This window comes from Larimichthys crocea, chromosome IX, assembly GCF_000972845.2.
Source record: "Larimichthys crocea isolate SSNF chromosome IX, L_crocea_2.0, whole genome shotgun sequence".
NCBI classification, from domain to species: domain Eukaryota; kingdom Metazoa; phylum Chordata; class Actinopteri; family Sciaenidae; genus Larimichthys; species Larimichthys crocea.
Genome location: NC_040019.1, coordinates 12,274,937 through 12,300,367, shown reverse-complemented (window position 1 = coordinate 12,300,367; position 25,431 = coordinate 12,274,937). Strand labels below are relative to the sequence as shown.

The window sequence follows — 25,431 nt, the reverse complement described above, 5'->3', positions numbered from 1 at the left end:
TAATAATTTCTGCAGCTAAGCCGTCAACCTGTCCCTTAGCCCCCATCCCAACCGGGCTGCTCAAGGATGTTTTACCTGTAGTTAGTATTCGTTATTGGATACGATTATCGTCTTTATATCAGGATAGTACCACAGTCCTTTAAGGTAGCTGTATTAACCTCTTCTTAAAAAGCCCACTCTAGACCCAGAGGTCTTAGCCAACTACAGACCGATATCAAACCTTCCCTTTCTGTCTAAGATACTGTGCATCATAGCACAGAGACCGCATTAGTCAAAGTTACAAATGACCTCCTAATGGCATCAGACAAAGGACTCATCTCTGTACTTGTTCCTGTTAGATCTTGTGCTGCATTGTCACCATTGACCATCAAATTCTTTCTACGAGACTGGAACATCAAATTGGCATCAAAGGAACCGCCCTAAGCTGGTTTAAGTCGTATTTCTTAGACCGATCTCACATTTGTTCACGTCAGTGATGAATCCTCCATGCATACCAAAGTTTTTCATGGAGTCCCACAAGGTTCTGTACTAGGACCACTTCTATTTAGTTTATATATGCTTCCTTTAGGGAACATTATTAGAATCACTCTATCAATTTTCATTGTTATGCTGACGACACCCATTATATTATCGATCAAGCCTGATGCAACCAATCAGTTAACTAAACTCCAAGCATGCCTTAAGGATATAAAAAGTTGGATGACCTACCAATTTTTTGTGTTAAATTCGACAAAACTGAAGTTCTTGTAATTGGACCCAAACATCTCAGGAACTCTCTTTCTCGAGAGACTTAGTTACTTTAGATGGGATCACTCAACCTGCACCTGGCCTCCAGCTCCACTTAAAGAATCTTGGAGTGTTTTTTGATCGGATTTGTTCCTTTAACGTCCACATAAAACAAACTTTCGGGACTGCATTCTTCCACTACGTAACATCGCTAAAATCAGACGCATTGTCTTCAAGCGGATGCAGAAAAACTGTCCACGCATTTGTTACTTCAAGGCTGGCCATGTAACTCTTTGTTAATCAGGCTGCTCCAATAGTCTCTTAGGACTTTGTGCAGTTATTCAGAAGGCTGCTGCATGTGTTTCGACAGGAACCAGGTAGAGATCACATCTCTCCCATTTTGGCTTCCTTGCATTGGCTACTATTAAATCTAGAATAGAATTAAAATACTTCTCCTTACTTACAAATTCTTAATTGTTCAGGCACCATCATATCTAAAAGAGCTCATAATACCCTATACCCCTCTAGATAACACTGCGTCTCAGGATGCTGGGTCCTTGTGTCCATAGTCTCTCTTCTCTCTCATCTTTCTCTCTTCCTCTCTCCCCCCTTCATCTGTGAACATACATGGCTGATTAATGCATGTTACTAACCAAACTTTCCCGAGTTTTGTGTGCTCTATCGTCCAGCAGGTTCTCGTGGACGTGGTCTGCTGCTGTGATCCTGCACGACGTCACTACGCATTATTCTTATGTCATTATTACTACCATACTCGCTACTGTGGTCATTTTATCATTCATGTATTCCATTGTCATTTTATCAGTCATGTTAATTGTACAATTGTTTGTGTTGATTGTCCTGTACGCGTGACATCCATTGCACGTCTGTCCGTCCTGGGGAGAGGGATCCCCCCTCGGTGGCTCCTTCCTGAGGTTTCTTCCACCTTTTTTCCCTTGTTAAAGGTTTTTTGTGGAAGTTTTTCCTCACTCGAACCGAGGGTTAAGGACAGGTGTGTCACGCCCTGTACAGATTGTGGAAGCCCCTGAGGCCAATGTTATTGTGACTTGGCATACAAATAAAATGTTGTATTTTATTTGATTGACAATGAAAGCTAAAACCTCCCCAAAGATGTTTAATGTACTAAAATAAATTTGCTTCACAGAAGAAAGATTGATTATTCAATGAACACAGAAGGTTCAGATTTTGGCAAGACAAAAGTTTTGTCGCCCTACAGAGATAATGTGAAAATGAACAAATAATTATTCAAACTACAAATAATATGTTGCATAACTCAGTGAATTAAGTAGTGGTGCTGTGGAGATCCATATTTATATCTTGTATGACTTCCATGAGCTGAAGGACTGCATCCATGAGGTCGGCAATGTATCAGGAATAGCAAAGGAAGCAGTCTTAAATGCCTCCCAGAGTTCATCAAGATTATTTGGTTCGTCGTCATGCTACCCCAGACATGCTCAATGATGTTCATGTCTGGTGACTAGGCTGGTCGGTTCTGAAGCAGCTTGATCTTCGCGCCTTGAGGAACTTTATGTAGATGAAGTTATGCGATGGAGCACCATCCTGCTGCAAATTTGACCCCCTTTTGGTTGGGAATGTAAGAGGTGCTAATACTTAAATCAAATCACATTTTTATTGTATAGCCCAAAGTCACAAAGTAACATTTTGCCTCAGAGGGCTTTACAATCTGTACAGGGAGTGTACACCCTGATGTCCTTAGACCATCGGTTCAGTGAGGAAAAATGCACAAAAAACCCTTTTAACAGGGAAAAAAGCTGGCAGAAACCTCAGGAAAGAGCCACAGAGGGGAGGATGCCCTCTCCCAGGACGGGACAGACGTGCAATGGGATGTCATGTGTACAGGACAATCACACAAAAACCTATTGTACAATGGACTGATAAAACGACAATGAATTTAAATGACATGATAATAAAGATTACAGTAATTATATCTGGTAGTAATAAGACAAGTTAATAATATGTAGTGGGCGTCATGCAGGATCACAGCCAGCAGCCACATCCACGAGAACGCTGGCCGACAGGAGCACAGGAATCCGGGGAAGTGGGTGGAACAGGCAATGAATGAGAGACTGTTCCACATGAGGGAGCGGGATATGGAGAGATTAGATGAGTAGCTAGTAGAAGTAATAGAGTACATTAGACGAATAGTATAGATTTCTTTAGAATATCATACTATTATAGATTATATATAGAGAGAGAGGTAGAGAGAGAAGAGGGGAGAGGAGGGAAGAGAGAGAGGAGAATGACGAGATGACGAGAGAGAGTGTTTTCGGTAAGGGAAGATGTGTGCGAGAGAGAGAGGAGAGAGGGGAGAGAGGAGAGAGTGTTTTCGGTAAGGGACGATGTGGCATCTTCAACCAATACCCGTGCCTGGCTAGGCCTAACCCTTGGTGGGGTCCCCCGGCAGTATCTCCTATGGCAGCATAAACTAAGGGATGACCTGAGCCAGCCCTAACTATAGGCTTTATCAAAAAGGAAGTCTTAAGTTATTCTTAAAAGTGTTGCACGTGCTGCCTCCCGAACCCAGAAAGGTATTTGTTGCCACAGAAGAGGAGCCTGATAGCTGAAACTCTGGGCCCCAATCTACTTTGGAACTATAGGAACCACAAGGAACCCAGCGTCCTGAGAGCGCAGTGTGTTTAGAGGGGGTAATAGGTATTATTGAGCCTCTTTTAGATAAGTGGTGCGCCGACCATGAAGAGCTTGTAAGTAGGAGAAGAATTTTAAATTCATTTTTAGATTTAATAGGTAGCCAATGCAAGGAAGCCAAAATGGGAGAGATTTGATCTCTGATCTTGGTTCCTGTCAGAACACGTTGCAGCAGATTCTGAATTACCTGCAAAGTCCTAAGGACTTATTAGCGCAGCCCTGATAACAAAGAGTTACAAATAGTCCAGCCTTGAAGTAACAAATGCGTGGACTAGTTTTTCGCATCCCCGAGAGACAATGCGACTTCTTGATATTTAGGCTATTGAGATTGCCTTCCACCCTGCAAATCCTCTCACACACCCCCATACTGGATGTAACCCCAGACCATGATTTTTCCGCCACCCAAACTTAAATGTTTTCTGGGTGAATCTCCGGTCCATGCGGGCTCTACTAGGTCTCCTGCAATATTGCGTCGCGCTTGTGATGTAATTAATCTGAAGATTCATCTGAAAAAACTCCACCCTTCTGCTACTTTTTCCAGCGTCCTTCCTTTAAGCCGTCTGTGGGCCTTGGCAAATGCCACACGTTTTTTTAATTGCCTTTTGTTTGTGCGGTGTTCTGTGGACATGCTTTGACCATGGCGGCCATTTCGAGACAGACTTTCTACACACTATTCTGGTTTGACCATGGGGACTTGAGGTTGGACCAGGCCTGGTTGTTCAAAACCATCTCCCGTCTTTTCAAGTCGCCAATGTACCGTGGCTGTATGGCCTTATCAGTGCTCGTCTCTCAGTTCCGCTTCATGTGTCTACGATGCCTCACACATCGTTACTGTCGTTTCGTGCTCTTTCTTCAGAAACCCACATGTCACATCTCTTCAGGATGGTTATTATAGACACAGATTAAATGTTTAAATATAAATATTTCAATATTTATCATCACCAGTAACAGTGTTTACACACAGTATGTAGCTGTGAAACAGTCAGCATTAGAAAAATACATACCTTGGTTTGGTGCTTACATAAGGAGTAAACTTTATAATCATCACTTTAAAAGTTACATACGTTTGTTTTTGGTGCCTGTTTGTTTCCCAGATATATTAGTGTGTGTGTGAATGGGTGTATAAGAGACACTATAAACTTAAAGAACTTTGTAGAAAGGCGGCTTTTGAAGTTCAGTCCATTTCCTTTTATTAGTTTACGGGCAGATCTGCCCGATCCAATATGGCGGCGCCGTTTACGTATCGCGACCAACGACCAACCCGCTCAATGCGGCGTCTATGTATATATGTCTATGGGCAGATCTGCCCGATCCAATATGGCGGCGAAGTCGACGTACGATTCAGCGCTCAATGCGGCGTCTATGTATATATGTCTATGTGTCTATGCATGTAATATTGTAGGTTTTAAATAAAGTGTTTTTTTGTTTTTAAAAAAGGTTTTTACCACTTCTGCATACAGTGACGTTGTAAATGCGCCGGAAGTACCTGTTAGCTTCTGTGCAGACGTCTCTCTCGCGGGTGAGCATCTCGAGAGCTCAGGACCGAACCGAACCGGACGGACCGAGAGATCCGACGTGACCCCTCTCAGCTAACCCGTGCATGCTGTGTTAGCTCTCCGACTGTTTCTGACTTTGACAAACAAGTTAGCTCGCTAGCCAGCTTTTCTTGGCCTCACTTCCTGCTTTAGAAACTCGCGGCAGGAAGAGCAGACCAGAGATGGACTTCCAGGGTGAGTGCACGTCTTAATATGTTCTTCTAAATTGAGTTGTGCCTGAAAGCGCACACTATATGTTATCCACCGCGCTTATTGAGTGTGCTGAAAGCGCACACTATATGTTATCCACGCGCATTATTTCTTATTCTTACGCCGTTTTTTTGCTCGCTACTCCTCCCAGAGTTTTTGTCGCACATACACAAAACGGGTATCAAACCGGACCGCAGCTTTAATTAGGGCCCAAGCATGTTTATTTATTTATTATTTTTTTTTTATTATTATTTTTATTTTTATTATTAGGGCCCGAGCACGCGGTGCGAGGCCCTAGTGAATTTCGTATGTTTATTATTAGGGCCCGAGCACGCGGTGCGAGGCCCTATTGAATTTCTAATGTTTATTATTTTTCTTTGTTTTTATTATTTTTTTTAGGGTCCGAGCACGCGGTGCGAGGCCCTATTGAATTTCGAATGCTTATTATTTTTCTTTGTTTTTATTATTAGGGCCCGAGCACGGGTGCGAGGCCCTATTGAATTTCGAATGTTTATTATTTTTTTTTGTTTTTATTATTATTTTTATTATTTTTATTTTTCTTCAGACATAAAGTAAATTGCCGTTTTGAAGGCCCATGTCACCCCAAAAACTCAAGAAAATTTGCCTATCCCCCCCATGTCAGGTGTAAAATTACATATTTTGGGGGTCTCACACATGCACGCACGCATATGTCTCTACAGCGCCACCTAAGTGTGCGTTTTTGGAGGTGCCCCACGCCACGGTTTCACCCACGTGTATTAAACTCGGTGGGAGTATGTAACATGCCCAGACGCACAAAAAAGTCTCTTGGTGCCCCAGGCTACAGTGAACCGTACGGCGTCCAATTTTTGTCAAATTTGTACTTTTCGGGTTTTTGGGTCATTTCCAGGGGTCGCATTTGAACAAACTCCTCCTAGGGATTTCATCCCATGTGCTTGAAACTTGGCGTGTGTGTTCTCAAGGCCTAAGGCTGGACAAAAAAGCTCTATAGCGTCCCATGGCGCCTGTTGGGGGCGCTGCAATTGGAAAAAATGTAGTGTAAAATAAAGCAAAACTCAAAGTAGAACCAAAACAAGACTGCAGTAATTAATGAGGGGGCTGGACAAAACAGCTCTATAGTGCCCCATGGCGCCTGTTGGGGGCACTGCAATTGGAAAACATGTAGTGTAAAATAAAGCAAAACTCAAAGTAGTACCAAAACAAGACTGTAGTAATTAATGAGGGGGCTGGACAAAAAAGCTCTATAGCGCCCCATGGCGCCTGTTGGGGGCGCTGCAATTGGAAAAAATGTAGTGTAAAATAAAGCAAAACTCAAAGTAGTACCACAACAAGACTGCAGTAATTAATGAGGGGGCTGGACAAAAAAGCTCTATAGCGCCCCATGGCGCCGGTTGGGGGCGCTGCAATTGGCAAAAATGTAGTGTTGCTTCGCATTACTTGATATGTTAGGATTCAGAACTAAAATGTGATGGTTGTACAGTCTGTAAAGCAGTGTAACAAATAAATGTCAGCTGATATATATATGCTGTTTGTTAAAATAATGAAGTACTCTACTGAATGGTTCTGAGTCTGTTCACTAAAAATCAAGCAAAACTCAAAGTAGTACTAAAACAAGACTGCAGTAATTAATGAGGGGGCTGGACAAAAAAAATCTATAGCTATAGCGCCCCATGCCGCCTGTTGGGGGCGCTGCAATTGGCAAAAATGTAGTGTTCCTTCGCATTAGTTGATATGGTAGGATTCAGAACTAAAATGTGATAGTTGTAGAGTCTGTAAAGCAGTGTAACAAAAAAATCTCAGCAGAAATATATATATTTATAAGGATATAAAAAGTTGGATGACCTACAACTTTCTGATGTTAAATTCAGACAAAACTGAAGTTCTTGTAATTGGACCCAAACACCTCAGAAACTCTCTTTCTAGAGACTTAGTTACTTTAGATGGGATCACCCTGGCCTCCAGCTCCACTGTCTTGAATCTTGGAGTTTGTCCTTTAACGTCCACATAAAACAAATTTCGAGGACTGCATTCTTCCACTTACGTAACATCGCTAAAATCAGACGCATTGTCTCTCAAGCGGATGCAGAAAAACTAGTCCACGCATTTGTTACTTCTGGGCTGGACTATTGTAACTCTTTGTTATCAGGCTGCTCTGATAAGTCTCTTAGGACTTTGCAGTTAATTCAGAATGCCGCTGCACGTGTTCTGACAGGAACCAAGATCAGAAATCACATCTCTCCCATTTTGGCTTCCTTGCATTGGCTACCTCTTAAATCTAGAATAGAATTTAAAATTCTTCTCCTTACTTACAAAGCTCTTCATGGTCAGGCACCATCATATCTAAAAGAGCTCATAATACCTTACTACCCCTCTAGAAAACTGCGCTCTCAGGACGCTGGGTTCCTTGTGGTTCCTATAGTTTCCAAAAGTAGATTGGGAGCCAGAGCTTTCAGCTATCAAGTTTGTTAAAATAATGAAGTACTCTACTGAATGGTTCTGAGTCTATTTACTACAAATAAAGCAAAACTCAAAGTAGTACTAAAACAAGACTAATACTTGTTGGTTGGAATAGCCCCATGTAGGTAAAGAAAAATACATTTAAATTTGTGATTATTGAGGCTGGGAATTATCTTATTTCAAACTTGTGCCAGTGACACAAATACCAGTTGAATGTTTTTGTGGTCTACAGAAGTTTTTCCACAGGAGTTCACATTTGTTGAGCAAGCGCCACTGGTGCAAGAGCTGGATCAATGTAATGTGACCCTGTCACTGAAACAAATGGTTTTCTGGGTTGTGTGGTTGGTGTGGCTATTGAACCACGACTTCTCCTATACTACTCATGTTCTTGTATGATGTGTGGGCAGGTGAAGTCCAGGAGAATAAAGAAAATCTTGTGACTGAGAATTCCAAGGTAGGGGAGTTCCATGACTGTCCGCAGACATCATTGTTGGTACAAAGGCAGAACACACACATGACCTGAATGTGTGCATGCATGTTGCAGTCGTCACAGTAGCTTTGGGGCATCTGAGCAGGACATGGACCATTCAGGATCAGTAGAACAGATCTGTAAAAACAATTATGTAAATAGATGTGTGACAAAGCATCATGACTAATCATGAGCAATGTTTTCAGGTAAACTTTGACCAAGACACATAGCATTTATAAAACTTATTTTTGAAAAAGACAATTACATGAAAAACCCACACTTTGTTATTGCTACCACTTGTGTTCTCAAACAACATAATGTGGACAGAATATGACATGTAATACTAACTCTGTGTTCAATATCATAACTGCACAGACATTTCTATAGTTGTACTCAGTCAGTATTCAGTAAGGGAAAACATATCAGTGAAATAAGTACAGCATCATGAAAGCTGTAGTATGTCTGTGTAACTTCAACAATTACATCCTCTGTGTCTTTCACATGTATAAGTGTAAATGTAGGCAAGCTGTCTGAAACTTGCTGTGATTGTTAAGTTAAGTTAAGTTCAGTTACTAAGGCAGTTGTGAAAGATGACCTGCAATAACTTCTGTCGAAACATGTCAATCTTATACAACATAATGTGGACAGAATAAGACATGTAATAGTAACTGTGTGTTCAATATCATAACTGCACATACATTTGTGTGTTTCACATGTATAAGTGTAAATGCAGGCAAGCTGTCTGAAACTTGCTATGATTGTTAATGTAAGCGCCATTTATTATTTGTGTTATTTGTGTTTTGTGTTCAGTTGGGCTGGACGGGAGGAGGTTTCCGTGTGTTTGAATGGGTTTTGAGCCACAGGTGTTTTGGGCTTATGTGGCTTCCGTAGGAAGCAGGAAGTGAGAGGGTGTGTCTCATGTTTTTGTTAATAAAGAAATGGCGGAGCGTCACGGTCGTTTTACCATGACACCGGGTCACACGTCTGTGTCCGCGGCCAGCCAGAGTTATGCGTAAACGGTCTCCTGTCATTTATTAGAGTGGTTATAAATGTGGCGAGACGTGGTAAAAGAGGGGGGGGATTTGTCCAACAACGCCACCTGGGGAATTGCACCCCAGGAAATTCACTCAACCCTGTAAGGGGAATACTATGAGGTCGCACAGACTCGTTACACCTATATAGAGAGGACAAGAGACGGACTTCCAAAAATATAAATTATTTTATTTAACAATGGTTTACTAGAGGTAAAATGAACATATTCTTCACAACCTGCGTGTCTGCTATACCACCATTCGTTAGGGGGGAAAATAAACAAAAATAGGAGCAGGGACAGCTCAGTGAGGCGGACAGACTAAAGAAACTTAAAAACACACAAAAACAATATTACAAACCAAACCACCACGTGCCACAGCAAACTTAAGGGAGGTGAGATGGGACCACCACCAGGGAGTCTGCCACGCACTACACCAGCTCCTGTCCAGGAAGAAAACACACAAAATTAGGTGGAGCGACACTCAAAGGTTGAACTATACGAATTATTAAAATGTCCTATTCTAAAAACACTCACACACAACATTCACACCCACATGCACACCAACAGAAAGAATACACATTAATTGTTTTAACCTATATAGAAATACTTAAAGAAAATTTACTTATATAAGAATAAACAAAATCAGAAATGTAACTAAATTAGAACTAAACAAAATAACCATCTGTAATTCAAAATAAAGAAACCAAAGAGCTTGCAAATTAACTGATTACCCAAAACAACTACATAAACAAGAAATAAATAAACCAAACAAACAAAGAAACACTAATAAGTCAGTTGCAGTGGGGCTTGAGTCTGGTGCTGCGTGAGAGCCACAACAGAAACTCAGGACATTAAGAAAAAGAAACTACGGTGTGGAAGACAGCGTGAAAACGGAGCGGCTGCACCAAGGCTGGAGGCAGCGGATGTTATGCGTAGGTGGCTGCGGTGGTCATCAATAGGCTGTGCAGTGGATCCACAGAGCGCAGGAGGAGAGACAGAACCGCTGCAAATTCAGCAGCTACAGCAGGACAGAGCAGAGGGCAACAGCTGTTAGCAAAGGGCTACTATAGTTAACCATGATTAACAACGAGCATGCTTACCGATAGAGAGAGCTTTACGCACTAAAAAAAACCAGTCCTCAACAACAGCAGAACGCGGACACCACTTCCTCCAGCTGCAACCCAACCAGTACGGCCAAAACTGAAAACAAAATCACGGCGGTTGTCGCACCATACTGTGCAATAAAGATGCAGTTAAAGCACACACGCTTACCTGGCGAAATCACACCGAACACCAACCAAACTGGAGCACGCCGACCCAGAGCCTTTCCAGGTGAATGCCAGGGAGAGAATGCGCCCCGGAGGAGCGCAGTAGTTAACCAGGTGCTGCCAATGCGCAATCAAGCACCGGTGATACTGATTAAGTGGGAGGGGGTGGAGCAGAGCAACACCCGACCTGCCACATAAACAAAGAAATGAAGAACAAGAAAAAGAACAAGTAAGATAGCCACCACATTAAGTAAAACGACCAGCTCAGCAACACGAGGCCGCGCCGCCATTAAGTCCACATAGCCGAACGCAACGAGGCAAGACCACAACGCTACGCTTCCAGATAAGTGAAAGTACAAAGCCAGAAGACAAAAGTGAGACGACTAGCATGTTCGGTCTTCATAAGATAACACTCATAAAGAAAGCCACGGTGCTTTGTGTTATAGACCGTTTTATGAACAGTTGAGTCAGACGTTGCGTAAACAAACATGGCTGACGGCGGCGTCATGACAAGACCAAGAACACTGAGCTGCGGGAGCAAGAATGACCACAAGAGGGCACCAAAGCCCACCGAACGGGGCCTAGAAGAGCTACTAAGCCGATTTATAAACACAAGAAGGTCCAAACTATCACAGTTAACGTCAAAGGTGAACAAAATAGACGGACTAATGAAAGACAATGAGAGTCCAGACACTGTTGATGAACATTTGGTTGAATGCTCAAAACTTTTGAGAGAGTTTGGTCATGCAAATGATGGTGTACTCAGACTGTTGCCTGATGATGAAAAGGATGCAGATCAAACATTTTGGTTCAAGCCAAAGAATGAAAGATTCAATCAATTTGTTAATGAAGCTGAAGGATGGATCTATGCATCAAGGCAACAGTATCAAGACGCTGTGAGTCCAGATGACAGCGTATCTATGGTTGCTGCACCAGCGGAGGATGAACCTGTGCTTCATGAGGGACAAAGCACAGCTGTTGACCATTCTACTAGACCGCCCAGATCTGGATCGTCCAGAACCGGATCGTCCAGAACTGGATCGTCCAGAACCGGAACGTCCAGAACTTCTAGATCTTCAGGATTTTCAAGATCATCCATCTCATCCATGCGTCAGAAGGAACAAGCAGAACATGCAGCTTTACTTGCACAAGCAGCATCCTTGAAAGAGATAGAGTCATTAGAGCTTGAAGAGTGCAAGTTAAAGGCAAGGAAAGATCAGCTAAAGATTGAAAAGATTGAGACACAAGCATTTCTTGACAACTTCTTGACGACGAACGTCTCCACACATTGTTTTGTGAAGTCGAGGCTATTGTAAATGGCAGACCCATAACAAGAGTGTCAAATGATCCACATGCCACAGAGGCTCTTACACCTGATCATTTGCTTCTTTTGAAAAAACAACCAGTGCTGCCTCCTGGAGTGTTTGAGAGAGAGGACAGAAAGAGGTGGAAGCAGGTGCAATACCTGTCTGACATCTTTTGGAAACGTTGGACAAGGGAATACCTGCCGCTCTTGCAGGAGAGGCAAAAGTGGACAGAAATCAGGAGAAATCTGAAAGAAAGTGATGTCGTGCTCATAGTGGACGACAGCGCACCGAGAGGTTCATGGTTGATGGGAAAAATGGAAAAGACAGTTCCTGATGCAAAGGGTCTTGTTAGACGTGCTTTTGTAAAAACTAAAACAAGTGTTTTGGAAAGACCAGTAGATAAGTTATGTTTATTGCTTGAGATGGAAGAATAAGTTCATGCTTGTGTGTGTGACACACCTGTACTTGAAGTACTGTTAATGTGAAGAAATGTATGTTGTTCATGTAAACAAAGGCAACAAAAGGAAGTTCATTATTTCAGAGTTTCACACTAAATGACGCTTTAATATGTAGGAATGTAATTGTTGTGCCCAGCAGTAACAATTAGGGGCCGGAATGTAAGCGCCATTTATTATTGTTTATTTCATGTTCAATTCAACCAGGAGAGAAAAGGTTTCAATGTGTTTCAATGAGTATTGAGCCGCCAGTGTTTTGAGCTTATGTGGCTTCCGTGGGAAGCAGGAAGTGAAGAGGTGTGTTGTATGTTTTCAATAAAGAAATGGCGGAGCGACACGGTCGTTTTACCATGACACCGGGTCACACGTCTGTGTCCGCGGCCGGCCAGAGTTATGCGTAAACGGTCTCCTGTCATTTATTAGAGTGGTTATAAACAAAGAAATGAAGAACAAGAAAAAGAACAAGTAAGATAGCCACCACACTGAGCCTTTCATCTCCAGTACACTTGACTAGGGTAATGGTCTTTTGACTGGACTCCCCCAAAAATGTATCAACCAGCTGCAGCTCATTCAGAACGCAGCAGCTCGAGTTTTGACCAGAACAAAGAGATCAGAGCACGTCACCCCAGTTCTTAAGTCTTTACAGTGGCTCCCAGTTAGCCACAGAATAGATTTTAAAGTTCTGCTACTAGCTTAGAAATCACTGAATGGTTTAGGCGCACAATACATAAACAACATGTTAGTAGAATAGTAGGGCTCTGAGATCTACTGACTCAGGTCAGATAGTGGAGCACAGAGTTCAAACCAGACACGGTAAAGCAGCATTTAGCAGTTATGCTGCTCACAACTGGAACAAACTACCAGCAGGACCGAAATCAGCCCCAAGTCTTAGCACTTTTAAATCCAGGTTAAAAACTTTTCTATTTTCACATGCTTGTGGCTGAGGTCTTGTAAAGAATTTTTAATTATAATCCTGTGATTCGTTTAATGTTGTGAATTGTTTTCAAATTTGCTGTTTCAATGATTTCAAATGACATTCTGATGTTTTTAATTAAACGTTCTTCTCTTTTTTTATTTTATTTCTATTGTTTGTCTTAATGTCAAATGTTTTTCCTTGCCTCTGTAAAGCACTATGAATTGCCTTGTGTACAAATTGTGGTATACAAATAAACTTGCCTTGACTTGCCTTGTGTACTTCGATGAGTGTAGTTAGTTGCAGCATAATGGCCCTTTTTACATGGCGTGTGGCATGTATTCAAATGTAATGTGACTGTTTAGATCTTGTAAACATGACAATGACAATGTTAAAGAGGTGCTTGTGCGCTCACCTGGCCTAAAGCATGCGGTGAATTCCTGCATAAATCCAAAACATGTCACAAAAGGATGATAATAACCCGTAATTCAAATATGAAATTGAAAAAAAAAAAGGGTAACACTTTATTTGAAGGGGTGTTCATAAGACTGACATGACATTGTCATAACTATGACATGACACTTGTCATGAACATTAATGAATGTCAATGACTGCTGTCATTAAGTGTCATGCGGTTTCTTATGTCATCTTTTACTGTCAACTTGACATTGTTAGGGGTGTCTTTGTTATGACAACTTGACATTTACCAAGATGACATAGGCTGACCATGTCTTTGTCATGACAACTTGACATTAACCAAGAGCACTTAGTCAGTAAATATCTTTGTCATGACAACTTGACATTAAGCAAAACCACATAGCTGAGAAGTGTCTTTGTCATGACAACTTGACATTAACCAGCATGACCTGCAGGTGACTTTCCCTTCAGCCTTGGAACTTTAATTTGAAAGGGATGAGTTGTGGTCCCGGTCTGTCATACAGTCAGAGGAGCAGATGCAGTCTGTAATCCCACCTGACGCAGGTTCACTTTTCACTAAAGCCTCTAGAAGGAGCAAGAGGAAGCATGTTCTGGACACGGTCTTAATGTCAGGACGGAGAAAACAGAAAAGTGGATAAACTGGAAAAAAGTGATTAAAAATTCGGAAAAAAACAAAGGAGGAATCTCCCCGGACGACCACGACCTGCAGGAGTGCAGTTGGAGGATTCGCTCGGGTGAAGAATCGCAGCGGTGAGAGATCGTCCTGCTGTGCTAATGCTAAATGCTAAAATGCTAATGCTACAAGCTAAACTGCCAAGTCCATGAGCTAACCACTAGCCTCAATGCTAATATCGGAGCGCTAGCTCCGGGGCTAATCAGCACTGCTAGTCACACCAAGTATTGATGAATAAGCTCTGATGTAACAATTTTGTCTAGCTTTTACTTGAGTTATGGTGTGCTATGTGTGTGACTGTGACCATATTTGTTTATTTTAAGCACATTAAGTTATGGTTTCTTACTGTGAACATTACAAGAGTTTACATTTTGGTTATTTGTGATAATTAATATGTTAATTGCTATGTAAATAGCATATATATATATGTGATGGTACTGTTAGAAAAATAATCATTTGGTATCATAATATACTTATAATTATTTACCTTTTGCTACTGAGAAATTGTGATCTTATTTTGCAATACAAATTTAGTTAAAGCACTTATTCTCTACAGAATATAGAGACAATTTAAAGTGATTCATAGTTTAAGATATGAGAAATTGAAGAAATATGTTCTGATCCTACTTATTGTAGGTCAGGTTTTTGAGGAACCCTTGGATTTCGATAGAGGCTGTCTGGAGGACGGAGCCAGAGAGAGACGTTGATGGCGAGCCGGACCCTGGAGGATCGTAGACGTACATGGCGGAATTGAATCCTTTTGCTCACTTTTACACATACACACACACACACACAATCGTGTGGCTGGATACCTAAAGGGTGCAGATATAGTGAAGTGAACAGAACAATAAGAAAAAACACGTGCAGCTGCGAAAACTTTTTATTTTGTTTATTATTTTCTATACCTACCCGGGTAAGGCTGTTGTATGTTTTTCATGTGGTTTTATATCTCCCCAGCTTCATATTAAATAGGGGAGCATTGTTCTCATTAACAAAAAGAGCCACAGTGTCGTGTCTTTCATGTGCATCGGTTGGTTACACCTGGGCTCCGTAGCCGAATTTAAATCTTCTGTTTCTTATTCTGGCCATTAGTTCAAGTTATTATTATCATTACTAATACTTTCTGCTTCAGAAGGGTTACACTAATATTAACTGTTAGCCCATCAGCGCTAACATGTTAATGCTAACATGCTAATGTTAACTGCTAGTCCATCATCGTAACATGCTAATGCAAAAATGCTAATGCTAACATGCTAATGTTAACTGCTAGCTAAAAATGCTAATGTTAATTGCTAGCACGTAAGCGCTAGCTGCTCCTGTGTCTAAATAAACATGTTAAAAATGACATTTGAGTGTGCTTTTGAATACAGACCCCCAGCAACAGCCCACTCGTCACTCTCAAAATTTTTTTCTAGTCTGCTGAGCAGTGTCATTAATAATGCATGGGACGACGGGGCCAGAGTCAGGCACACTCAGAATTCTTTAGAAATTTTCTATGATATATAGATATGATATGATAGAGTGGCATCACTGGTTAGGCTCTAAACATCATTAGGGTGTCTGGGACGTCTCTTCCATGACATTAAAAAAGTATGAAGAGATGAAAATGTCTTCAACCAAAAGACTGATGTAAGGGTTCCATTATACTGTATCATGTTCAGTTTTGCGTTCCAGTGTTATTGTTTTACTTTAAGTAAAAAACAGTTGAATGACTCTCACTTGACTGTGTTGTGGTGTTTAAAAAGATCTGCCTGTAACATGTATAAAACATGAATTGTCCATTGTACCAGTTTACTTGAAGTTTATGACAATCATGATGGTGTCATAGCAGGTAGAACACATTCATGTTGGTGTTGGTAAAGGATCCTATGGTGTAGTAACACTTCATGACATATAATGAGTAGTCCAAAGTGTACTACTTTACTTGAGCTCAAAGAAAATGCTTATGACACATTCATAATGATGTCATGACGGGCAAAGTCACATTCATGATGGTGTAATGACAAGTAGTAACATCATGTTGTTGGGGATCTAACTGTGTAGCGTCACTTAATGACATATTAATCAATAGTCCAAGTGTACCATTTACTTGAGCTCAAAGAAATTGCTTAGGACACATATATGATGGTGGTAATGACAGGCAGTAGCATTCATGATGGTGTAATGACAGGCAAATGTCGATTCATGATGGTCTAAAGATAGGCAATGACATGAGCGTGAAGTATAATGTTGATACAAAGCCAAGAAATAATAAAACAAGTTTTAACTGTCGGTCCTGCCACGGAAGGAGATGGCTGAAAGTGACAGGTAAGTTGTCTGGTGTAACGATAGCCAGTTGGTAGCTGTGCTGTAAGTAGGTTAGTAAGCTTTCCTCCCCAGGGCCCAAGGAGAGAGCACCCTGGTTTTACCCCTAGTGTGTCTCCACCCCAGTCCTAGGCGCTCACAGGTCCAAGCTAGTGAGTGGGCTGGTGCAAGGCTGAAGCGAAAGTCACCTGCAGGTCATGCTGGTTAATGTCAAGTTGTCATGACAAAGACACTTCTCAGCTATGTGGTTTTGCTTAATGTCAAGTTGTCATGACAAAGATATTACTGAAAGTGCTCTTGGTTAATGTCAAGTTGTCATGACAAAGACATGGTCAGCCTATGTCATCTTGGTAAATGTCAAGTTGTCATAACAAAGACACCCCAAACAATGTCAAGTTGACAGTAAAAGATGACATAAGAAACCGCATGACACTTAATGACAGCAGTCATTGACATTCATTAATGTTCATGACAAGTGTCATGTCATAGTTATGACAATGTCATGTCAGTCTTATGAACACCCCTTCAAATAAAGTGTTACCAAAAAAAGAAATAACAGAATACTCGGTTAAATTATAAGTAGCATTTATTGTCATGTTCGTCATTAAAGCAGGATGTCTAGGTATGTGGAACTAGGTACAGCAAATGTATAACACACCTTGTACATGTATGTGTGTGTCGATGTCCTTTTGACATCAGATTCAGACAAGTTCCCTCTGCAGCAGTCTGTTTTTCTGAAGCGTGGCTTGCTGCTGTCGTGTCGTGTGTACAGCCAGTGTAGTGACTCATGTTTCTTCCATAGACATATATACATAGACATATATACATAGACGCCGCATTGAGCGGGTTGGTCAAATGTGGCCAGGACCGGCGCTGTATACACCCATTCACACACACACTAATATATCTGGGAAACAAGCAGGCCCCCAAAACAACGTATGCAACTTTTAACACTGTTACTGTGATGTTAAATATTGAGATATTTGTGTGTGTGTGTGTGTGTGTGTGTGTGTACATGTTCATCAATGTGAATATAAAAACGATTAATCAAAATCAGTTAAATGTAAACGTTAGTGCTCTTTATTCAGAAAAGCCTCATGTCACATCTAGACATGATCTTCCCAGATATATTAGTGTGTGTGTGAATGGGTGTATAGAGGCATTAGCTTAAAGAACTTTGTAGAAAGGCGCTTTGTGAAGTTCAGTCCATTTCCTCGTAGTAGTTTAGTCAGATCTGCCACATCCAACATGGCGGACCTGTTGAAGTACGATTCAGTGCTGAATGCGGCGTCTATGTATATATGTCTATGTATATATGTCTATGGTTTCTTGGGTAAACTTTATGATTTCAGGCCTGGTCTGCACAGGAGTACTGTAATGCATGATAAAGACATAGAAAGTAATGTACATGTCAGCAGATACACAGAAAAAAAAAAAATATCATATATATTACTTATATATATATATATATATTAATATATATATATATATTATTATACTTATAGGCCACACTATCAGTCAGCTCAAAAGCTCAAAAGTTAACCAAGAATGAAGTTCTTCATGGGTTTTTTTCAGTTTGCTTGCTCAGTAAAGTAGTTTACATAAATAAAGAATATTGGATGAATTATTTTGATTGTGATATGTCCGCGGACCAATGATATGTCCGCGGACCAATGAATAGCCAGGAGGAGTTACTGTTAGGGCGCTGTGGTCCCCCCCGGTACCTCTATATTATCTGAAGCACAGGTAAAGTGCCGTGATTCTGTTTGCGTTAGCATTCCGGATCTCACTCGTTGCTTCAGATAGCTTAGTCCGTCAGAACGTAACGGGAATACTTTTTTTCTCTTTGGAGTTTTTCTTCGGAGAGTTGAGCTTCATACCTTCTTGATCGCGGTAAGTAACTTGTTACGGTGTATGGATTGTTGTTGTTAATGTGATGTTTATGTACTGCATTTTTACAGTATGAACGCGCATTGTGTTCTGCGTCCTGATTAGATAAGGGAGTACTGTACAAAATGGGTTAGGGTTAGGGTTCGGAGAAAAGTGTGTGATTATGGGTCTTACGGCTTTAAAACATGTTTAATAATTGTAAAAAATAAAGCAGATTTCTGTAGTTGGATGAGCATAGTTAGTGGCACCATAATGGCTTGTTTACATGGCGCATGGCATGTATTCAAATGTAATGTGACTGTTTAGATCTTGTAAACATGACAATGACAACGTTAATGAGGTGCGCTCACCTGGCCGAAAGCATGCAGTGAATTCCTGCATCTCACAAAAGGATGATAATCACCCATAATTGTTCCTCTTTAAATGGAGATTAGCAACGGCCGAATGTTTGCATGAATGCAAAACATGTCACAAAAGGATGATAATCACCGGTAATTGTTGGTCAGTGTAGTGCAGTTGCCCCTCACTACTATACAAATTGCGTTCGGCTAGCCAGATTTACATGAATGCTCATTACTAATACAGTATTGAACAATATTGTTACTTATTACAACATTACATCTGCAAAAGTTTGAACTTTGAGAGTGTTTAAATAAGACAGAAATGTGAGAAAATGTTAATGGCTGTCTGAGAAAAGTGTGTGGTATGCTAGTGTTAATATTGAGGCTTAATGTGGTTATTGGTTATTGTATTACATGTTTTGTATACTTGTGTGGGGGGAAACATAATTCATTGTTATTCATAATTCATAGTTCATTGTTGCACTGGCACATTTTCGCCACTTTATGGGACACAATAAAAGTGTTGTTCTGACATTCTTCACTTAAGCTATGTGCTTAATGCAATGTTGTTATCCTGATGTTTTAGATGCCGCGTGGGAAGTCGTACCGTCGCTCTCAGGCTGCCAAGAGGAGGATGGAGAGGCAGGAGAGTTGGACGACCTCTCTGGACGGCAACCGCGTGGACGATGTACCTTTGGGTATGTACTATTTGGTTTTGTTCTTTTCCCTTGTAGAATGTATTTGTCTTTGTTGGTCTTCATGTGATACTGACTAACATATTGTATGTCCTGTTTCTTCAGTTGGTGGTACCGGTTGGCGGCACAAGGTGTTGAGGTGGGAGGAGTCGCAGCTGACCAACAAGCAGCACAAGTTGGTGATTCCAGCTGCGTGCGCTAACAAGAAGGTATTATTCGGGGCGAAATGATATAAGAGGCAATGGACGCATCAAGTATACATTGCCATGTACCAACTCCTCCTCTGTTTCATTTCATTTCAGTTTGTTCTTGTTGTTGGTGATTCCCACCTGCGTGCCTTGGTGGATGGCTTCGTCCTGATGCCAGAGGGACCGCTGTCCTTTGGCTTCATGTGCACTCCTGGGGCGACCGCAGCGCACCTGAGGACCGAGCTCATGGCTGCTGTGGTTCCTCGCCAGCCCGAAGCCGTCATCGTCCTGGCTCCCAGCAACAACCTGACTGCTGGCAGGGGACTGGACAACTCGTCTGCAGACTTTGCCGCCCTGCTCAAGACTGCACGCAGCCGTTGGTCCAACGTAAGTGTGGATTTATGGTTATAAGACTAGATGATGTGTGTATTTCGGCAATTTTAAGATTATTGGCCTGTGTAATAACATGACATGTAAATGACAGGTTGTGGTGCTGGACTTTCCGCCTCGTCTGAGTGTGGAAGAGGACCAACAGAAGCTGCTGCGCATGGCGTACCACAGTGCTTGTGCGGACCAGGGAATGTGTAAAATTACACTGATATGTTTAAAGATTGATTTATTTACAGCTATGCTACTGAATAATCATTCGCAAAGTTAATTACACAAACTCATCACTTGAATATGTAGTAATTATTATGTCATTCATATTTCTTTAGGTGTTCCTTACTATCACATCTGTGAGAACTTCCCTCTGCACCAGCGTGACTTGTGGGCCAGAGATGGTGTAAGTAAAGTTTGTTTTTTTGTCAGCAAAAGATTGCACAACTGGGAAATATACCGTATAGTCTAATGTAAATAAGCAGTTATTGGCAATGAATGATAGTAACGTCTTTTTCTTTGTTTTTTCAGACACACCTGAGTGATAGCGAGGGTATGCCGATCCTCGCGTACCTTCTTTGGCAGGCGGCTGACAGGCAGCTTGCAGAACCAGAGCCAGAGCCACCCGGGGCGCCGATTCCCACTTGCCCGTATCGTCCCCGGTTTGCCACCCAGGTGGTAGTGAAGGGAATCGAGCCACAGCCACGCCCAGCAGCCAACCCAGATGGCTGGATTACAGTGGTGAACGGGCAGAAGGTATATATATCTGATTTATGGATCGGTTCTTACGGAATGCATATACACATATCTTAATCTGTGGCATAACACTACATTCATGTCTAACACAAGCATTTGTTTCTTCCATTTTATAGTGCAGTTTGCCTGAAGCTGAGCAAGGTTATGGAGTTGTCACCTACCTACCCTGCTGCAGTCCGCCTCAAGCTCCCAGGTCCCATGCGAGTACACCCCACATCCCATGTCTCAAAATCAAGCCAGTTCTGGAGAGTCCCTTGATTCCTGCTACCCCGACTCCTCCCCCCTCGCCTTATCAATGGAGACCCAGCCTACACGGTTCGACGGTTATCCGCTCTCGTCGCTGTGGGAGGGGCTCCAGTACCTGGTTGACTGGGAGGGATATGGTCCAGAGGAGAGGTCGTGGTTCCCCGCCAGCTACATCCTGACCCTCAGCTCATTACTGACTTCCACCGGCAGCAACCCGACCAGCCCCCCAGGATACGCCCGTCCACGATAACCCCCGCCTGAGGCGCCTCTGGTGCCCCACCCATCCCCGGCCCTAGCGAGGTGGACCCGCCATCGTCCTCTGTGGACTCTTCATCTGAGGACCTCCAGACACTCTTTGCCAGATTGTTCTTCGCGTCATGCAAGTCTTTCCAGCACTTTTGTCCGGACTGATCTCCCGTTGCCGACCCTGCCTGCCTTTGACCTGCTCGTCTGTCCTCTGCCCCGGTAATCACCTCAGCTTCTCGTCCCCGACCACGAGTTCGCCTCAGTGTTTCTGGTGTCTGTCTGCCTGTTTCCCTGGCTGTTTGGAGGTTTCCCCGGGCAAGTCTGTTCCCCTGCTCAGTCATTGGCCACAGACTCTCCGATTGATTGGACTTATTCCCTCTCTCTCACCTGCCCATATCGCCTGCTGTGAGTTTTCTCAATAGGAACATTACTAAGTATCCCTTGCTGTTGTGCTGCATTTGGGTCCTACACAAGCCCGTTTCAGCTTAGTGTATTCTCATATGCATTTGTTGCATTCACACTCACTGCAGCTTTAACTTCAACATCATCTTTCTGTATCTCTTTGATATCAGGAGAAACTGGCCAGTGTTTCTCATCTTTCTTCAAAAAGTCGGGTCCATCAGTCCAGTTCTGACATTTATGAACGTGTCTGCGTTCATTGCCTCTGGATGCGTGGTCGGCTGTGTTTAGCTCAGAGTTCACATACCTCCACTGACTTGGCTTAGTGTTGTCTCTGATAAGTGACACTCTGTTGCCACAAAGGTTTTAAATCTAATATTCTCATAGCAATGTATCTCAGCACAGTAGTACTATCTGACCAAAAAATGGATTCTTCTAGTGGCATTTTTAGCTCTTTATGCATGAGTCTGTCCATCTTTACGGCAACAGCAGCAGCTGTTAATTCCAGTCTCGGGATCGTTGTTGGTTTCAATGGAGAAACTCTGGACTTTCCAATAATGAATGAACAGTGGACTGAACCCTTTTCATTTTTTATGCGAAGGTAGGTGACAACTCCATAACCTTGCTCAGCTTCAGGCAAACTGCACTAAAATGGAAGAAACAAATGCTTGTGGTTAGACATGAAAGTAGTGTTATGCCACAGATTAGATTATGTGATATGCATTCCGTAGAAACCGATCCATAAATCAGATATATATACCTTCTGCCGTTCACCACTGTAATCCCGCCATCTGGGTTGGCTGCTGGGGTGGCTGTGGCTCGATCCCCTCACTACCACCTGGGTGGCAAAACGGGGACGATACGGGCAAGTGGGAATCGGCGCCCCGGGTGGCTCTGGCTCTGGTTCTGCAAGCTGCCTGTCAGCCGCCTGCCAAAGAGGTACGCGAGGATCGGCATACCCTCGCTATCACTCAGGTGTGTCTGAAAAAACAAAGAAAAGAGTTACTATCATTCATTGCCAATAAACTGCTTATTTACATTAGACTATACGGTTATTTCCCAGTTGTGCAATCTTTTGCTGACAAAAAAACAAACTTTACTTACACCATCTCTGGCCCACAAGTCACGCTGGGGCAGAGGGAATTCTCACAGATGTGATAGTAAGGAACACCTAAAGAAATATGAATGACATAATAATTACTACATATCAAGTGATGAGTTTGTGTAATTAACTTTGCGAATGATATTTCAGTAGCATAGCTGTAAATAAATAATCTTTAAACATATCAGTGTAATTTTACACATTCCCTGGTCCGCACAAGCACTGTGGTACGCCATGCGCAGCAGCTTCTGTTTGTCCTCTTCCACACTCAGACGAGGCGGAAAGTCCAGCACCACAACCTGTCATTTACTGTCCTGTTATTACACAGGCCAATAATCTTAAAATTGCCGAAATACACACATCATCTAGTCTTATAAACCCTAAATCCACACTTACGTTGGCCCAACGGCTGCGTGCAGTCTTGAGCAGGGCGGCAAAGTCTGCAGACGAGTTGTCCAGTCCCTGCCAGCAGTCAGGTTTGTGCTGGGAGCCAGGACGATGACGCTTCGGGCTGGCGAGGAACCACAGCAGCCCTGAGCTCGGTCCTCAGGTGCGCTGCGGTCGCCCCAGGAGTGCACATGAAGCCAAAGGACAGCGGTCCCTCTGGCATCAGGACAAAGCCCATCCACCAAGGCACGCAGGTTGGAATCCCACCAACAAGAACAAACTGAAATGAAATGAAACAGAGGAGGAGTTGGTACATGCATTGTATACTTGATGCGTCCATTGCCTCTTATATCATTTCGCCCGGATATACTTCTTGTTAGGCACGCAGCTGGAATCACCACGACGCGGCTTGTTGGTCAGCTGCGACTCCTCCCACCTCAACACCTTGTGCCGCCGTCCGGTAACACCAACTGAGAAACCGACATACAATAAGTTAGTCAGTATCACATGAGACCAACAAAGACAAATCCATTCAAGGGAAAACAACAAAACCAGTGTACATACCCAAAGGCTACACCGTCCACGCGGTTGCCGTCCAGAGAGGTCGTCCAACTCTCCTGCCTCTCCATCCTCCTCTTGGCAGCTGAGAGCGACGGTACGACTTCCCACGCGCATCTAAAACATCAGGATAAACAACATTGCATTAAGCACCTAACTTAAGTAGAATGTCAGAACAACACTTTATTGTGTCCCATAAAGTGGCGAAAATGTGCCAGTGCAACAATGAACTATGATTATGAATACCAATGAATTATGTTTCCCCCACACAAGTATCAACACATGTAATACAAATACCAATACCACATTAAGCCTCAATATTCACTAGCATACCACACACTTTTCTCAGACAGCCATTAACATTTTCTCACATTTCTGTCTTATTTAACACTCTCAAAGTTCAAACTTTTGCAGATGTAATGTTGTAATAAGTAACAATATTTTTCAATACTGTATTAGTAATGAGCATTCATGTAAATCTGGCTAGCCGAACGCAATTTGTATAGTATGAGGGGCAACTGCACTAACTGACCAACAATTACCGGTGATTATCATCCTTTTGTGACATGTTTGCATTCATGCAAACATTCGGGCGTTGCTAATCTCCATTTAAAGAGGAACAATTATGGGTGATTATCATCCTTTTGTGAGATGCAGGAATTCACTGCATGCTTTCGGCCAGGTGAGCGCACCCTTAACGTTGCATTGTCATGTTTACAAGATCTAAACATCACATTACATTGAATACATGCCATGCGCCATGTACAAGCCATTAGTGCCACTAACTATCTCATCCACAACACAGAAATCTGCTTTATTTTTTACAATTATTAAACATGTTTAAAGCCGTAAGACCCATAATCACACACTTTTCTCCGAACCCTAACCTAACCCATTTTGTACAGTACTCCCTTATCTAATCAGGACGCAGACCACAATGCGCGTTCATACTGTAAAAATGCAGTACATAAACATCACATTACAACAACAATCCATACACGTAACAAGTTACTTACCGCGATCAAGAAGGTATGAAGCTCAACCTCCGAAGAAAAACTCCAAGAGAAAAAAAGTATTCCCGTTACGTTCTGACGGACTAAGCTATCTGAAGCAACGGTGAGATCCGGAATGCTAACGCAAACAGAATCACGGCACTTTACCTGTGCTTCAGATTTAATATAGAGGTACACGGGGGGGACCACAGCGCCCTAACAGTAACTCCTCCTGGCTATTCATTGGTCCGCGGACATATCATTGGTCGCGGGACATATCACAATACAAAAAATTCATCCAATATCCTTTATTTATGTAAACTACTTTACTGAGCAAGCAAAACTGAAAAAAACCCATGACGAACTTCATTCTTGGTAACTTTTGAGCTTTTGAGCTGACTGATAGTGTGGCCTATAAATTATATATATATATATATATATATATATATATATTGTTTTTTTTTTTTTTTTTTACGTTTTTTTGTATCTGTGACAGTGTACATTACTTTCTATGTCTTTATCATGCATTACAGTACTCCTTTGCAAGACAGGCCTGAAATCATAAGTTTACCCAAGAAACCATAGACATATATACATGACATATATACATAGACGGCGCCGCATTCAGCACTGAATCGTACTTCAACAGGTCCCGCCATGTTGGATGTGGCAGATCTGACTAAACTACTACGAGGAAATGGACTGAACTTCACAAGCGCCTTTCTACAAAGTTCTTTAAGCTAATTGCCTCTATACACCTTCACACACACACTTAATATA

General features: G+C 42.2%; 1 protein-coding gene and 1 long non-coding RNA gene across 2 annotated transcripts; one reads left to right on the top strand and one right to left on the bottom strand.

The window, feature by feature from the left end:
• Nucleotides 1–9,282: 9,282 nt before the first annotated feature.
• On the bottom strand, nucleotides 9,283–12,742 carry LOC109138410 (uncharacterized). Its single transcript, XR_002041904.2, has 2 exons — nucleotides 10,388–12,742; nucleotides 9,283–10,315 (listed from the first exon to the last, which is right to left on the bottom strand). It is a non-coding gene; the product is annotated as an uncharacterized LOC109138410 (long non-coding RNA).
• Nucleotides 12,743–17,960: 5,218 nt separating this feature from the next.
• On the top strand, nucleotides 17,961–21,217 carry LOC109136903 (uncharacterized). The gene is made up of 8 exons (XM_027282237.1): nucleotides 17,961–19,402; nucleotides 19,505–19,608; nucleotides 19,702–19,974; nucleotides 20,072–20,171; nucleotides 20,304–20,371; nucleotides 20,497–20,721; nucleotides 20,838–20,914; nucleotides 20,962–21,217. Exons 1-8 carry the CDS (start codon nucleotides 19,291–19,293, stop codon nucleotides 21,215–21,217), a joined length of 1,215 nt encoding a protein of 404 aa, XP_027138038.1. The 5' UTR covers nucleotides 17,961–19,290.
• The last annotated feature ends 4,214 nt before the right edge of the window (nucleotides 21,218–25,431 follow it).

Excerpts from the sequence above, each read along its gene's own strand:
- LOC109136903 (XM_027282237.1), top strand. The coding sequence starts at position 19,291 with ATGCCGCGTGGGAAGTCGTACCGTCGCTCTCAGGCTGCCAAGAGGAGG. Across the intron at positions 20,172-20,303 it reads TTGTGCGGACCAGGGAATGT|GTGTTCCTTACTATCACATC; the intron begins GTAAAATTACAC and ends ATATTTCTTTAG. Across the intron at positions 20,722-20,837 it reads CAGTGGTGAACGGGCAGAAG|TGCAGTTTGCCTGAAGCTGA; the intron begins GTATATATATCT and ends TCCATTTTATAG.